The 14544-nt window shown below is 45.2% G+C and overlaps 1 protein-coding gene across 2 annotated transcripts in view; it reads right to left on the reverse strand.

Moving 5' to 3' along the window:
* Window positions 1-14544, reverse strand: part of LOC311008361 (adenosine kinase-like) — a 94256-nt gene that overhangs the window by 38908 nt on the left and 40804 nt on the right. For both annotated transcript variants that reach the window (XM_084001994.1, XM_084001995.1), the window contains exon 6: window positions 13275-13383. In XM_084001994.1, coding sequence (XP_083858120.1) covers window positions 13275-13383 — 109 coding nt within the window. The remainder of the gene's footprint in view (window positions 1-13274; window positions 13384-14544) is intronic.

A 14544-nucleotide genomic window follows, 5' to 3' on the forward strand; every position in this document is an offset into this window, starting at 1 on the left:
CGTGATAAATGTGCACAAATAATTCAATAGACCACGAAAACAAATCTGTCCGTTAAAAAGAAAAAAAAAGAAACTGCATGCTTCACAGACACGCAGAGCTCGCTGAAGATCACTGGCAGCCATTTAAGAGCCGTGAGAAAGGCAGTTGAGCATCTCGGCTTCTCGCTGGGTGGTTGGTTACATGTGGTTGACACATTTGCATCTTCAAAGATGCACACAGACAAACTCAATATGTGTGAGAATGTCTGGGCGGCATGTGGAAAACCCCAGTCCCTTCTCCTCTGAAGAGGTTTCCTCCCCCTCTCAGAGACGATACCACGTTTTTTTTGTGTTTGTTGAGGTCCTTTATCTGTCAAGCAGCTTGCTCCAACAGCACGTTGTAAACAAGCCGCTTGGACTGGATGCACAGAAAGCCGTAGACTGTGCAGCGCTGTCCGCTCTGCACCAAGCTGCAAAGAGAAGGCGCCGCAGGAAACTATAAATCAGGAGCCATTACACAGCAACAAATATGACACGAACAGTGCTGCACATTATTTGAGCTCCAAGACTCATTCACTCAGTGTCTCTTCCAATGAGCGTGAACAATGCAAGCAGAGTGTGCATTGTGCTGCGGAGCAGGAGACTGTTCCCTCTGAATTGGGGGGGGTAAATTACAAAAGAGGCCTGTGCAAATTAGACGTGATGGCTTCATAATACGTCTGAAGTGTCAGCTTCTCCAGAAACCTATCCCCAGGCTACACTCACGGATCGACGCTTTGAACTTCCAATTATTCCCTGCCAAATACGCTGCAATCACGGGGCGCTGTAAAACAATCATTCCCGGCATTACGGAAACGCACAAGATCAATGTTGACTCAGTTGTTGGCAACGACAAGGTTAAAAGCTTTAAAAAAAAAAGCTTGATGTATTTAATCTATATCTGCAAGGAACACGGATATCCGATTTGGCACTAGACGTAACAAGCATGTGTGTCGTTAAAATGCAAACTTTTGAATGAGGTCCTGGAAGAAGATTAATATCTCTGAAGTGTTTGTAGTGGTTTTAATCCCGAGAGACCATTTGTAAAAAAAAAAAAAGTAAAAAAAAAAGGAGGACGAGGACCGGAGGGAAACAGCTGTATTTAAGAGGAACCATCCAGAAGTGTGTTTGCTCCTGATATTCATTTGGCGAGGGAATGTATTCAAAGAGCCATCGCAGTTCCATAAGATTACAGCACAGAGAGGAGTCATAAACAGAAACACAAATCCCACACAGGATTTGGCGTGTGTGCAACTGCTGAGCAATTTCAGATTACAATATGACCTCTTACTGATGCATCATTTCCCTCGCAGAGAAATAAATTACCTTTGCAATTTGGGACACCTCCGGAAAGGTGCTACTGGGTGCCGTTCTACGAGAATTCTTTGAGCGATTGCGAGGATAAATCCAGGCGGGATGACCGGGTCAAACGCCTCAGATGAACCGGAAAAAGTGACCACAACGGTTGAATAGAGTGAGACTCTGGGAATAAAATGGAAACCCCGAGAGAGAAGCATGAAGAAATGCTTCCTGTAAACACTGGCTAAGAATTATTTACTCACAAGGCTAAACATTAAAGACTCTTCTCATCCTTAATTAAGTCTTGCTTATATTTCCCAATGCCGGGTGACTAATATACATCTCGTCTAGTTGAGATGCATCAATATTGTCTCCTCAACTGCGCCTGCTACATAATTAATGCACGCACCGACATGCCATGGATATGATATGACAAGGGTATCAGAGGCGAAGAGTTAGAAAAAAAGCCAGCGAATGCATTTTTCATGAACTGCAGAGCTCCCCAGCCAAAGTTCTAGACATAATGTTTCAGTTCCAGAGACAAAAAGGGGCACGGAGGGCAAGAGAGAAAGATGTGACTGTATTTAGAAAAAAAATATAGATTATAAAAACCTGGAAAATCATATGCAAGAGCACTCACACTGATGTGTCCACATCTCTGATCATACATCCGGAGGTCGACTTTGATCGGCCGTGTTCCTCCCTATTGGCTGTTAGGGGGTCCTGTTAAAAAAAAAAAAAACTATACAACATCCTCTCATCTTTCTACTTCCACTGATGTCTCAACATCTGATGGTCCGTGGCGTCGTTGCAGCTGCTGATACTTAATAAAAGTGAAAGCTGGATTTCTTTAAGGGTAACGTTTTTTTCCATGTCTTCCACCATTTCTCCGTAGATTGGTGAACCTATAAATAGCCTCGATTTCTAGTTCTGTGGTGCAAAAAATAAAAAACCCTGCACACAGGTGTAGGGAAGAATTTATTTTGCAGCGTCTACGGACAGGGCTTGCTGTGCTCTGCCACTGGGAGAGGGGCCTTACAGGGGCCATTCCTCCTCATTCAGAGCCATTACCACCCCACTGTCACTGTCAGTCTGTCCCTTCACCCATCACAGAGCCCGGAGCAGCCCGCAGCCCGCCTCAAACCTCACAACTAAATCACATTCTACACACAAACGGCCGGGGCCGCGCAGCATCTACTGTATCTAATCTAATCTGTCCATCTCCTGTGCCCCTACACATGCACATCAACACACACACACACACCTCATGTAAGTCTCTGGAAAGGCAGCTCAATCATGTGCATTTCCTGCCGCGTGTGGTGAAACAAGAGTCGGTAATGCAAATCAGGAATCAGGATTTGCCTCCATAATTGGGCCTTTATCAGCTCATTAAGAAACAGGGAGGCATCGCCGAAATGAGCATGCAATATTCCCATTAAAACTGCTAAAGGAGAGAGCACTTAGAACATATCAACCACGAGTCCTTGGGAGAGAGAGGGAAGCAGCTGTGATTGATAAGGTTACTATCTTGTCAGCTAAAAAAAAAACACCTCGGGGAAGCGGCAATTTAGTAGAAAGAACAGAGCGAATGTTCTCAGGTGGCCCTGATGGCCACTTGTCTGCCCCTCCGCGTTCTAATGCCCGATACAAAATGGCACATCTTATTAAAAACTTGACAGATTTATTATTACAGTTGTTTAACCTCTTTATAATCAAATCATGTTAAGGGTTCAAGGAGACTCACTCCCACTGAATTACAATCGTTTTAAGAGTGATTTAAATTTCTCGCTGTGCGGCCGCTATCCGGTTACCCCACGCAGGCGCGTTTCCTGTTTACACATCGGGCGACATTTCAAAGTCAAAGTGTACATAGGGAGGTATTAAACAAAAAGGATGTGAAGCGGGTCATTTTTGGTGCTTTGTGTTTAAACACACAATAGAAACCGGATTTTAACCGGCTATTATGTGGCGTCAAAGGTAAATTATAGGATGTGGAGGTACAAACTGTACGAGACCACTCACAGATCTGACTGGCAGGATACAAACTCGCCACGATTAAAGCAGAGCGGGCAAAGCCACATTAACCCCCGCGGTCTGTGGCGAAACAGACAGGCGGTGTGACAAACTGGCATACTGTGTTTCACGAACAGTAATTGCCGCGGCTCAAAGTGCTCGGAGGTGAGATCGGAGCGTGCAATATGACGATGAGCGAAGCATGTCATTGGGCCTGCGGGGAGGAGACTGTCATTAGCTACAGGACGTTGATGACTGAGTATCGCTTTCTCACTGCTGCGGAGGAAAAAAACAACCCCAACGCCTTCAGCAAAATCAATAAAGTTTGAGCCGTCGGAATGCAAATAGCGACTATTCTGGCGGGCATGACACGGCATGACGCACTATTACTTATTCTGGCTCCATTCAATGTCATCATTAGCCTTTACAGTGTCAAATCTGCTCAATAAAAGGGCATTATTTCCAAAAGGATAAGCGCTGCATTAATCCTTTTATGCTGCTTTCAGCAGGATAGAGTCTCCCCATAGCTAATATTAATGTGCTAGGTGTCAAGAGTGAGATGGCTAATCCTGATAACTCAGGATGTACAGTCAACTTTGCAGATGGCTATCTGCCCTGGACAAGCGCTCCTAATAGGCGCAGGAACAGGATGTGCTTTAAAAGCCGCCCGTTCCCCCCAGAACGTCGTCTTCAAAGAAAACGATAATTTTCAACGGGGCTTTCTGAACTGCGAAGATAAGCCAGAGAACGGGGGAGGACAAAATAAAAATGATGCTCGCCTCAGAGAGGAAAAATAGCTTCCTGATATAGTCCTAGCTCCCTCTTTAAAGCTGACACCTAGAACATACAGTTTATCAATTATACATGAAGCCAGAATCCATCTTCTGTTGGCAGCTTGTTTGGATCCGGCCCGAGCCCTCTCAGTGGTGAAATGTGTCTGGGAGCCCCCATCCCTCCTGTCGCCTTTTTTTTCCCACTCGCAGCCTGTCCTTAAATCAATCCCTTTTTAGGCCTGAATTTATTTTTCCTGTAACAAATCTGTCTTGGCAAATGATGTCACATAAGCGGGGAGAATGACAGCCTGATGTCTATGCGGGGAACATCAACCTTGCTCCAGCAGCCTCCTCCCAAGGTGAGTAATCATGCTGAGGAGCGGTGCAGTGTGTGGATGCCAGCCAGAGTCCAAACAAACCCGGAGTCTGTTGCTCAAGATAAACAAACCAATTAGAGGAAAGGCATGTTATTCCTCAGTTGGTGGGATATTTGCTAGATGGAAAACAATCAATGCATTCTTATTTCCACGGGGTGAAGCTGGAAAGAAAAAAAAAAGTCCTGAGCAGAATAAAAATCTAGGCAGAGTGAGAGGGAGTAAAATTATTCATTAGAAAAAATAAATAATGGGACTAAACTAGCTACTAGTCATGTAATTAATCCATGCAGGCTCAGTGGAGAGAGGAGAGCACAGAGGGGAAGATTCATCATAGCTTTTTCGCCCCTCGCTCCCAGGGATACATGCCCTTCTTGTGTGGATGAGTCAGCTTACATCTTCTGACAATTGTGAGCCAAGGGCTTTGTCAAAAGGAACCTCAGTTATTGTTTTGATTGGTTCTCCCTTGTTATGTTCGGAGCACAAAATACTTTCAAATGTGATTGCGCCACAGCATCTGAAAATAAGGCACGCACATAAAGAACATAAATAAAAAAAAAGGGGGGGAGACGTCTGCTTTTTATTTACCCGAGGACAATCATTTGGCACTTTGGCGTCCTCCCTGGCCTCTCCTCCACGCCGAAACAAGCAAACCCTATCAGTAATTGCAGGGAGCGGCCCCGTAGGCCCATCGAAGCATTAGACGACTGGGCTCACGGTACATGACATTCAAGCTGGCCAATGAGGACGGACGTGCTAATCAAAGTGGCTCTGGCCTCTCCATCACAGAGCGACCGGAGGACTTTGCCCGGTTTGGGGGGCGGATGTGCAGCTGCTCTGGCTGCGTTTCCACTCGGCCCCTGAGGGCCCCGGGCACCAGGCTCACCACTGGCACGACAGTTTAGATGCTGGGGAAAATAAACTACAACAAGAAAAAAAAAAATGGCAGAGGCTAATAAACGCCACACATGAAAAATAAATCACAGCCAGCTTGTTAGTATGGGGAGGAGACAGGGAAAAGGGGAAGAAAGAGAGGAAAGGGAGGGGAATAAGAGAAATGGGTTAAGAGATTTAATGTGCTGCTGAAAATCTGACACTTGCCAGAGGTCCAAATGTTCCACCAGAGCAACGGCAGCCCTGCCGGCTAAGTCTCTATAAAGCCTCCAAAGCTGCTTACAATATACACTTGAGAAACAAAAGATAAGGTCAGAGTAGTAGCCTATGTCTGAGTGGGACCACATATGAAAAATAAACACTTTTGCACTGCATGTCCTAACCCCAGACATGCTTACCGAAACACATGCAGGGAAAAAAAGCAGCTGGCTGCTCTACAGTGAAGTCATTCTGTCCATTAATCAGCATTTCTCAAGCTTCCTGCATATTACTGGCTTTGAGCTGTTTTTAAATTTGAGATTTTGCTGCTTTTCCTCTTTTCTTTAAATAAATTCTTCCTCTTTTTGGTCAGATAAAACAAGTATTTTTATCACCGTTGCAGCATTTGTTTATTGGTAGAATGTCAAAATGCTTATTGAACATTTTTTGGGAAATACTTATTTGCTGACTTGGCCGTCGTTGGGTGAGAAGCCCACTGTCGCATCTGTGCATTGAATACAAAGTTATGGCCAGGATATGCTATGGTTAGCTTAGCATAAAGGGAGCAGGGGGAACAGCTAGCCTTCCTCTGTCAAAAGGCAAAAAACAAATCTGCCTATCAGCATGTCTAAACTCCCTAATTAACACCTTATATGTTGTTTGTTTAATTCGTATGAAATCGAAGTGTTAAAACAACAAGTTGCGGTTGCATCGAGGGAGCGATTTCTTGCCGGGCGCCGCGGCTTCTCCGGAGTCTTCTCATCACTGTGTGGTTGCCAGGCAACCCGGCGGAGACTCAAGGAAGTAACCGTACCCGGGCCAAGATTTAGTCCCCAATATAACACCCCATAAAACCACAACTTGTCGTTTTTACACTTCAGTTTGCATTCAACGGGCAGAGAGGAAAACTTGTGTACCAGTAAACATAAAACGGCTATGGCAGAATAAATGCCTTTAATAGCATGAAAGCATTATAATTTTAAATGGATGAAGTAGCAAATCATTACAAAATATTATATTGTCCTCAGAAGTCATTAGTCTCTTTCAAAAATGGGAGGGAGAGAAAAACATTTACTGGCGGTTTACAATGGATCAAGGCCAACCTGGCAGAAGGACGATATGCACAGGCTTATTACAGACCGTAAACAAATTACAGCGACATAAAAGGGAAAAATGAAACCTTTCAGAAGGAAACAATTCTCAAAGAACAGTGTCCGGCATCTGCTGCGCAGAGATGCACATCTGTGGTGATTCTCGCCGTTTTTTTTTTTTTTTTTTCGGAAAAAAATGTCAAGTTGACCCGAGTGCTTGCGGATGGTTTGTGGTGAGGAGAATGTTCCAGCTATATTTATTCAGTCGAGGCTTTATGCTCCGGCGTGATAATATAACAGCGTCTGACACTTAACTCTACTCACTATCTTTACCCAGGAGACACACTATCCTAAAGCGTCTGCGGTTTCATCATGTGAATCTTAATCAGATACTTAGCCACTAGAGCAGGTTTTTCACTCTCCCTGGTGAGAGTACCAACACATGGCCATCAGGCACAATTCACGGCCGCAAAGTGGCTATTTATTTTCTGCTCAGCATTACTTGACAAATAATTACTCAGTCTATTCAATTAAGCTGTGGAATTCGCACAAACGGACACAACATCCAAGTATGGGAGTGGAACAGTGTTTCACAACTTGGTCTCATGAATAAAAAGGCAGGCACGCACACGCACACGCGTGTGCACACGGACCGAGTGCTTTGATGCAGAGGGAGCAAAGGGACAAGGTGAGGGAAAGTAGAAATATCATTAAGTCTGAACTATTTCATCCCTTTTACAGCGAGGCAGAGGAAAACAGACTTGCTGCCTGTGGAGCAGATGCACACAGTAATCCGGGGTGAAAGGACATGGTGTTTTCCCTGCTGAAGAAGAAAAACTGTTTTTACAAGGTAACGTGGGTGTACAAGGAGAGAGTCACTGCATGCTGGTAGAGTAATATGGACTACAGCCTGGCAACCTGCCAGAGTCCAAAAACGCAACCCCACCCCCCCCTCCTGTTGTTGTTTAAATTAGGATGCTAGAAATAAAGTCTCCCAGAATAAAACCAGCACAGCCCTGCCAAATTCTAAGTATTCCCGCACGCATTTCAAATAATAAATAAATAAGAGGAAATAAATGCATGAATAAATAAATACAGAAAAAAATAGATGCCATTCAGTGTGATGAGAACTTCTCCATAGTAACAAAAATGAGATGAACCCTGACATACTGTAAACTTTCTCCAACAATTTGAAAAAATATTTGCCTACCGAGTTCGTTAGATAAATAAGTGGAACAATAACCAACGGGGGGCTCCACTGCTTTCCTAAAAAAGGGACATTTTGTATATTTTACTCCACTGCATTCATCAAACATCTGTTAGGTGTGTGCGCTTCTCGTGTTGAGGAGAGGCCAACTTCGAATGTTCACCAGACAAATCCTACTCATTCAGCCTTCAAAGTTAGCTACAGCTCAACTGTATAAATAATTAGAGGAATTTCAAACAACAAGTTATTTCCCATTTTATGCCACGATTTGACGGCATCTAGCGTTGAACAGGGAAACTCAAATGCGTTTGGTTTGTCTGTTCTGGGCTACTGTAGAAACATGGTGGCCGGTTCTTTGAAGAGGATCCAATCCGTACGTACATATAAATGGCTTATTCAAAGCTAATACTATACAATTCTTATTGTTTTAGGTGATTATACACTAAAGACATTCCCCTTTAATCCTACAGACTGTACATTTTAAGTGACAAATATATTTCTGACATCAATTTGCGGACCAATCACTGAGGTGTTGAGTCAGAAAACTTTTACATTGATCTATATAAGGTGATGCATTTCATACATTTCACACACAGAATTCAGACGCTGTAATAAAATACATATATTGTATATATATTGTAAATGTCTACACAGAAAAAAATAAAGTGACAGCTTATCTCTGTCTCAGTTTTCTATTCATGCAATAATGGCATCTAGACATAGGGTTCTTTAATTCAGGACTTCAACTTGTAAAAGTGTTGCTACTATTACTGAAGGGGAAAAAATACATGTTCTTCGCCCTCTGACGAAGATGTAAAACCAAACCAGGGGTAAGGATAATTGTAAACAACCTAAATAAATCCCATAGATGAGTGAAAGCCACAGGACGTCTCTGCAGCCAGCGTTCGTTTGGCTTCTCCACCCTAATTTACCACGCTCCGCCCACTCAGGCCTGCAGGGCTGTGGAGCTGGCTGATCCTCCAGCCGGGCTGGGCCAGCCCATACGTCCCACTGGCACGGGACGCCCCGCCAAGAGCCAATCACCAAGCGCGCACTCCTGACAGCTCATTACTACTCAATTAGGCAGGTGCACCTCCACGCGCAGCCTTCTGACAAATACAGCCCTCCCAGATGCATGTTTAACATTCAAGAGAATTACATAGTGACAGCAAACACTAAACGCCTCACCCTTATCACTTGATTGCCTCAAGATTTAAATCCTATAATTGGCCCAGGCCAGCGGGAGAAGGAAGAAAGAAAAAAAAGAAAAGAAAAAAAAAGGCAATAAATATGATGCAGTCGGCTTGTAATTGAACAATTATGAATTCATATTCATAAGATGCTTGCTGGCAATTTCAAAATGCCATCTGATTAGACACAATTTGAAATGACATTGTTCCATGCTAAAGACACCGAGGCGTCAGCCTAATAAAGAGAATACACATCATAGCAGTTGCTCGCCCACCAACATGACCTCCAGAGATGGGAGACATGCTGACACAGTGGCTTGGCCGGTGACGGACGGGACTTGGCACCCATCGCTCTTTGTCCCCCTAAACCTACTGCTCACACTCGCTCGCACGGGAAAAATAACACCACCGAAAGGGGTTGACTTTCAAATTTTTTAACACCAGTGGGCACAGATTGTGCACATAACAAAACACAAGCAAGGCGAAAAAATGTTGATCCCTTGAGAACAGATTCTAATCAAGATGAAATGATTTACAAATCTATTTAATAAGGCTTGCCAGAAGTCAAACTTGGCATGTAAATGCGGTGGGGATTAAATTTCATCGGCAACCAAGACTGTAACTGATCGCCTGCAGACAAAGGGGGAGCCTGCCAGTTTTTTCTCCCCCTCCACTCCCACCCTCCACCCCCACTTCTCTTCTCTCCCTCCCTCTCTCTCTCCGCTGCCTGCATTTTGCCTCGTGATCCCTCCCTGGCTATGTGGAAGGACAGGGGCAGTGCAGAGTGGTGCAGTACAGAGTGGAGAGGGAGAAAAAGGGGGGGAAAGACAGAAAAGGAGAGAGAGAGAGAGAGAAAAAGGGAGGGAGGAGATGGAGACAGAGGAAGGAAAGAGATAAAGAGCAGTGGTGAGAGGGAGAGCAGAGGCAGAGGAGGAGGATGGGAAAGGATAGAGGAAGAGGAAGCTCAAGGTCAGCGTGAGGACAGTGTGGTCCTCCGAGTTGGACGGAGACACAGCCGCAGTCACCTCTGTGCTAATCAGCCCTTCGGCTGGATGATGAGATGTCAGTTAGTTGTGTGCATGGAAAAAAACCTCTCCCTTTGCTTTTTTGGCTGCAAATTGCAGGAGCTGGTGGGGCGGAGTATACAATGTGTGTGTGTGTGCGTGCATGTGTGTGTGTGTGTGTGTGTGTGCCACTCTGGAGTGTAAGCAGGCTGACGTGCTGCTTGTGGTGCCAGTATTGCGCTTCCCCCCCCCCCTCCTCCTGCTTTTCCCCTCCCCTTCGCCTCTTTTTCTTGCATATTATGCTACGGTGACTGAAGCTGAACTCAGCTTTCCCCTGCAGTGAGGGCAAGAATACAACTGCCAATTAATGCTATATGCAGTGTGCCAGTGTTAACAGTGTGAGGCATTCTACTCCAAGTTGCTACGCGATTTGGAAAAAGAAAAAAAAAGAGGGTGGGCGAGCTGTTTTCCTCGGGCGTGGCTAACCTCTTGCAGGCTAACGGGGATAGCGCCATTAGCCGAGGGCGTAAACGAACAGCGTCCACAGCTGTGATCAGGTTTGTGACCTAACAGCACTGCAGCTTGTGTCTCATTGGGTGAGTTTTGTGTACCAGGCCAGTTGGCAGGGGCGAGTGTCTCCTCCGTCTATCCTTGGGTTGTTTCTGACCATCTGTGCCCAGTCATTAACAGGCCTTTTCACAGTCAATTGTCTTGTCCGTCTCCCCTCTTCTCCGTTTTCCGTTACTCGCTCCATGCATCACCGCGAGATGGGTCCAAGTGCTTGGCTTTCTCTCCTGAATGTAAATGGCACAAGTTAGGGGAGGCTATTTTATTAGCCGGGGCTAAGGAGAGCTGTGGAGCCATAGGTTAATTCGAAGTGGCATCGTGGAGGATGCATCAAGCAGTGAAGATCAAATTACAGGGCAAAGCGCTCAGTGGTAAGAAAAACAAGACAGTGGTATGCTGCAGAATGTGTGCGTGCATGCTGTGTGTGTTTAGCAGCAAGTGTATGTGTGTGTGTGTGTGAGAGTGGAGGCAAAGGAGACAGCAAACGGAGGGGAGGAGGTGGGGGGGTGTTCATAGAGGGCCAAGGGGGATGGGGATGGAAGGAAAGGGAATGAAGGGAAGGAGGGGGGAGAAGAGGCTAACTGGGCCAGCACGCACACATCACCCCAACCAATTAGAGTCACTCATCTTCCCTTCACACAATACATCACCCTCCATTTCTGATGTTTACAATCGTCGGGGAAAGAAATAACTGTAAACATCACTGCAGTAGCGACGGCATTCAACAACAACAACACAAAAAAAAAGAGAGATATCCTCTCCCTGAAATGCATTTAGCCATTCCTTCTTCCCCCTCACGCCTTTGTTATTGGTCTTTGTGCAATGATTTGCCTAAGGACCCAGATTTCCTAGCAACAGCCTGCCACCAAACATTTGGCAGGAGTTCAACATTCTCTCTCTTTGTGAGAAATGGCAGTGCTGCCTCCCTGCTCTGCGTCTGCCACCAGCCCTGCTGCTGCTGCTGCTGCTGCTGCCACCGCTGCTGCTGGATGAGCCAGACTGGCTGCAAGAGCCCCCTCTAATAATTCTGTTTTCATCCGGTCGCACCACATAGTAGCAGGCACCTTGAGAGCCTCTGCCAGGAATCATCAATCACCTCTTTAACACACACACACACACACGGTCCAACACACACGGAAACGCACGTGCGTGCAAATAACATGCTAACATACACACATGCATGCTACTTGGTAATTACATTTATACACAGATTAGAGTTTACAAGACTGCGTATGCCGCCCGGCAGCCGTTTAATGAAAATCAACAAAGCATTAATGCACAGCCGAGGTTGGTAAAGGGAGAGAAAGAGCACGAGAAAGAGAGAGAGGAGGGAAAATGTACAATCTGGCTGTAAATTGGGTAAATACATCTGAGTGCTCTCGACAAGGTTAATGGAGAGAGGAGGCCTTAGTGAACACCGGTCTAGACACGCCACACAGTATTAAGTGGGAATAGCTGTGGCAGTGTATCTGGCTAAGTACTTTAGAAGTGCGAATGGGACCCTAATAAAGCGAATGATCCTCCTGTTTTGACAAAGAGGCCCGGGAGGGACGCTGAAACGCGACGTTTGAGATTCCGAGCACTGACAAACACCCATTTGTGGCCCTTCTATCCCCCCTCAAATCCCACGGAAGCTTTTCCCTGCGCACAAGACTGTCGGATGTGGGCAAAACCCAACTGCCAATTTGCAGAGGATGTGCCGTGTTTGCTAATGCGAAGCAGAGGCTAAAAATGAGACCACACAAACTCTGGAGGATGGACCGACTGATCTGCTTTTTGGCACAAGCACTGACGACTTTTTTTTTTTTTTTTTGTGTCGGGGGGAGGGAGGTGGGGGCTGTTTGTTTCTGCGACTGGGCGGCTAATTATGAAACCGCCATCATTATTGGACGACAGTACACTCATGTTTAGAGGGCTTGCGGGCAACTGGGGGGGGGGGAACATTGTGCATTTTCACTTGGGACAATATGCCAAGGAGCATGTTGATGGCCGGGGCTGTAATGCTGATTTATTCTGATAATGAACTGCTTGAAGACATGGAAATTCAAGTGCAATTTCAGGGCTATCGTCTTGACTGGAGATCAGAGAAAATGTTGATCTGCCCAGAATTAAACGTAATCCCAAACAGTGAAACGTGAGCATGGCAGGCCATCCCGCTCCAGAAGCTTGTAAGTGAAGACATTACCTCTTTCGGTGCCGCTCGAGTGTGTGTGTGTGTGTGTGTGTGAATGTCTAAGCGCACATCTGTCCTGCTCAATCTGTATGTGTGTGTGTTTTGTCTGTAGGGGGAGAGATTGTGTAGGAGGGCGTAAAGCCGAATGAACTTGAATAATCAATTTTCACACTTTCACAGCACCTGTTGGCTTGTCTTCACGTAAAAAGGAACGAGTGAATGCATTACATGTAGAACAATTTCACACTGCGCTGCAGCTTCGTGCACAAAGGCGAGGGGGAAAATGGAGAGAATGGAGCTGTATTGTCTCAATAGGTAACATAGCTCATTTCACCCGACAAAGGATGAATGGATATATTGACAATGCAGAAGGCGCACTGAGGCATTTCCTGAATAAAGCCTCTTAACATTTTGTCCTCCTCTGGCAATAGAGTTGGGGAACAGTCATTCCGAATGTAGAGGGTCTCACTTACCGCAATATAATAAACCTTGGCTTTCTCCACCAGCTCCCAGTTGCTGTCCAAGTCCAGGTGTTTTTCCTTTTTGTAGCAGTTTGCCGCTGCCAGGTTAGCAACAAGGGACCTGTCGAGACAGACCCCATAAATCTTCCAGCTCGCTTATCATCCATCTTAATTTCGTCTCAAAAACATCCTTAAAAACACTCTAGACCCAGACTTGCCTTTGTTCCTTCACAATATAAAAGGATGATAATGGTTTCTTGGAATGGCTGAACAAAAGGTAACATAAAAAGGCATCTGGATGTCTTTATATGATCTTACAGATTCAAATCGGGATGGGTTTTCAAGGCCAGCAATAAGCAAGAAATTCATATTATATAACCTGGAAAAGTGGTCCATTGTTAGCAAAAGGAGGGGGCAACAGAAATGCATTACTAAATGAACACTTGAGTGGAGTAGTGAGTGGTGGGAGCTGGAAGTAAGGCAGGTGGCATTATCTTAACATAGCTCATTAGTCAGTCCTTGTGTGCTGTCGCTTTACGAGCGGCCATCAAAATGAGTGCAACCATCATCGCTACTTAGAGGAGAACTGTTAGGCGACCATATGACAGGTGGGCGCCGCGAGTGGAGGAGGTCCGTGCTCACGGCGTGAGAAAAGGCTGCTAACCGCGGGTAGCATCCGACGAGAGAGTAACAGTGTGCTTCGTCGGTCAGAGTGCGATGACGGGCGGCTAAACTATGACAGCAGGATTAGAACTGCACTTGACCTGAGCTGCAGTAATGGACTCAAAGGTTAGAGCAAGCATGACAGACGAAATGAGTGTCATTACGAAGGAAGTCTAACAGACATGAGCAATGCACTGTAAAAAATAAATAAAAATCTGGCTAGATCTAATGATATCATATATTAAAATGTCAAACCAAAACACCACAATAAGCCTCTACGAAACAAAACACTGATCAGCCGCTTCGGGAATTTACAATTTTGCTTAATCTCTCTCTCAGATCGGCTTTTATCAGCCAAACTGAAATAAAAAAAATAAAAAAAGCATCAATCTACATAATTATATTAATAACTATGGTGACACGGGCTTTGCTTCCCTTCAACTTCCACCAAGATGAGCCAGTTGACAATTTAATTAAAAAAGACCAAACGTGAAACAGTTTCTAATCTAACTCGTACAAGTATCCGTTGTGCTAAATGTTATTGTAGGAAGTGCTAATGTCACCTCACGGACTCATATTGGAAGTTACATTCATTCAACACATTACACAATTAACTGAA

The sequence above is a fragment of the Eutrigla gurnardus genome (genome assembly GCF_963514095.1).
Source record: "Eutrigla gurnardus genome assembly, chromosome: 22".
Lineage (NCBI taxonomy): Eukaryota > Metazoa > Chordata > Actinopteri > Perciformes > Triglidae > Eutrigla > Eutrigla gurnardus.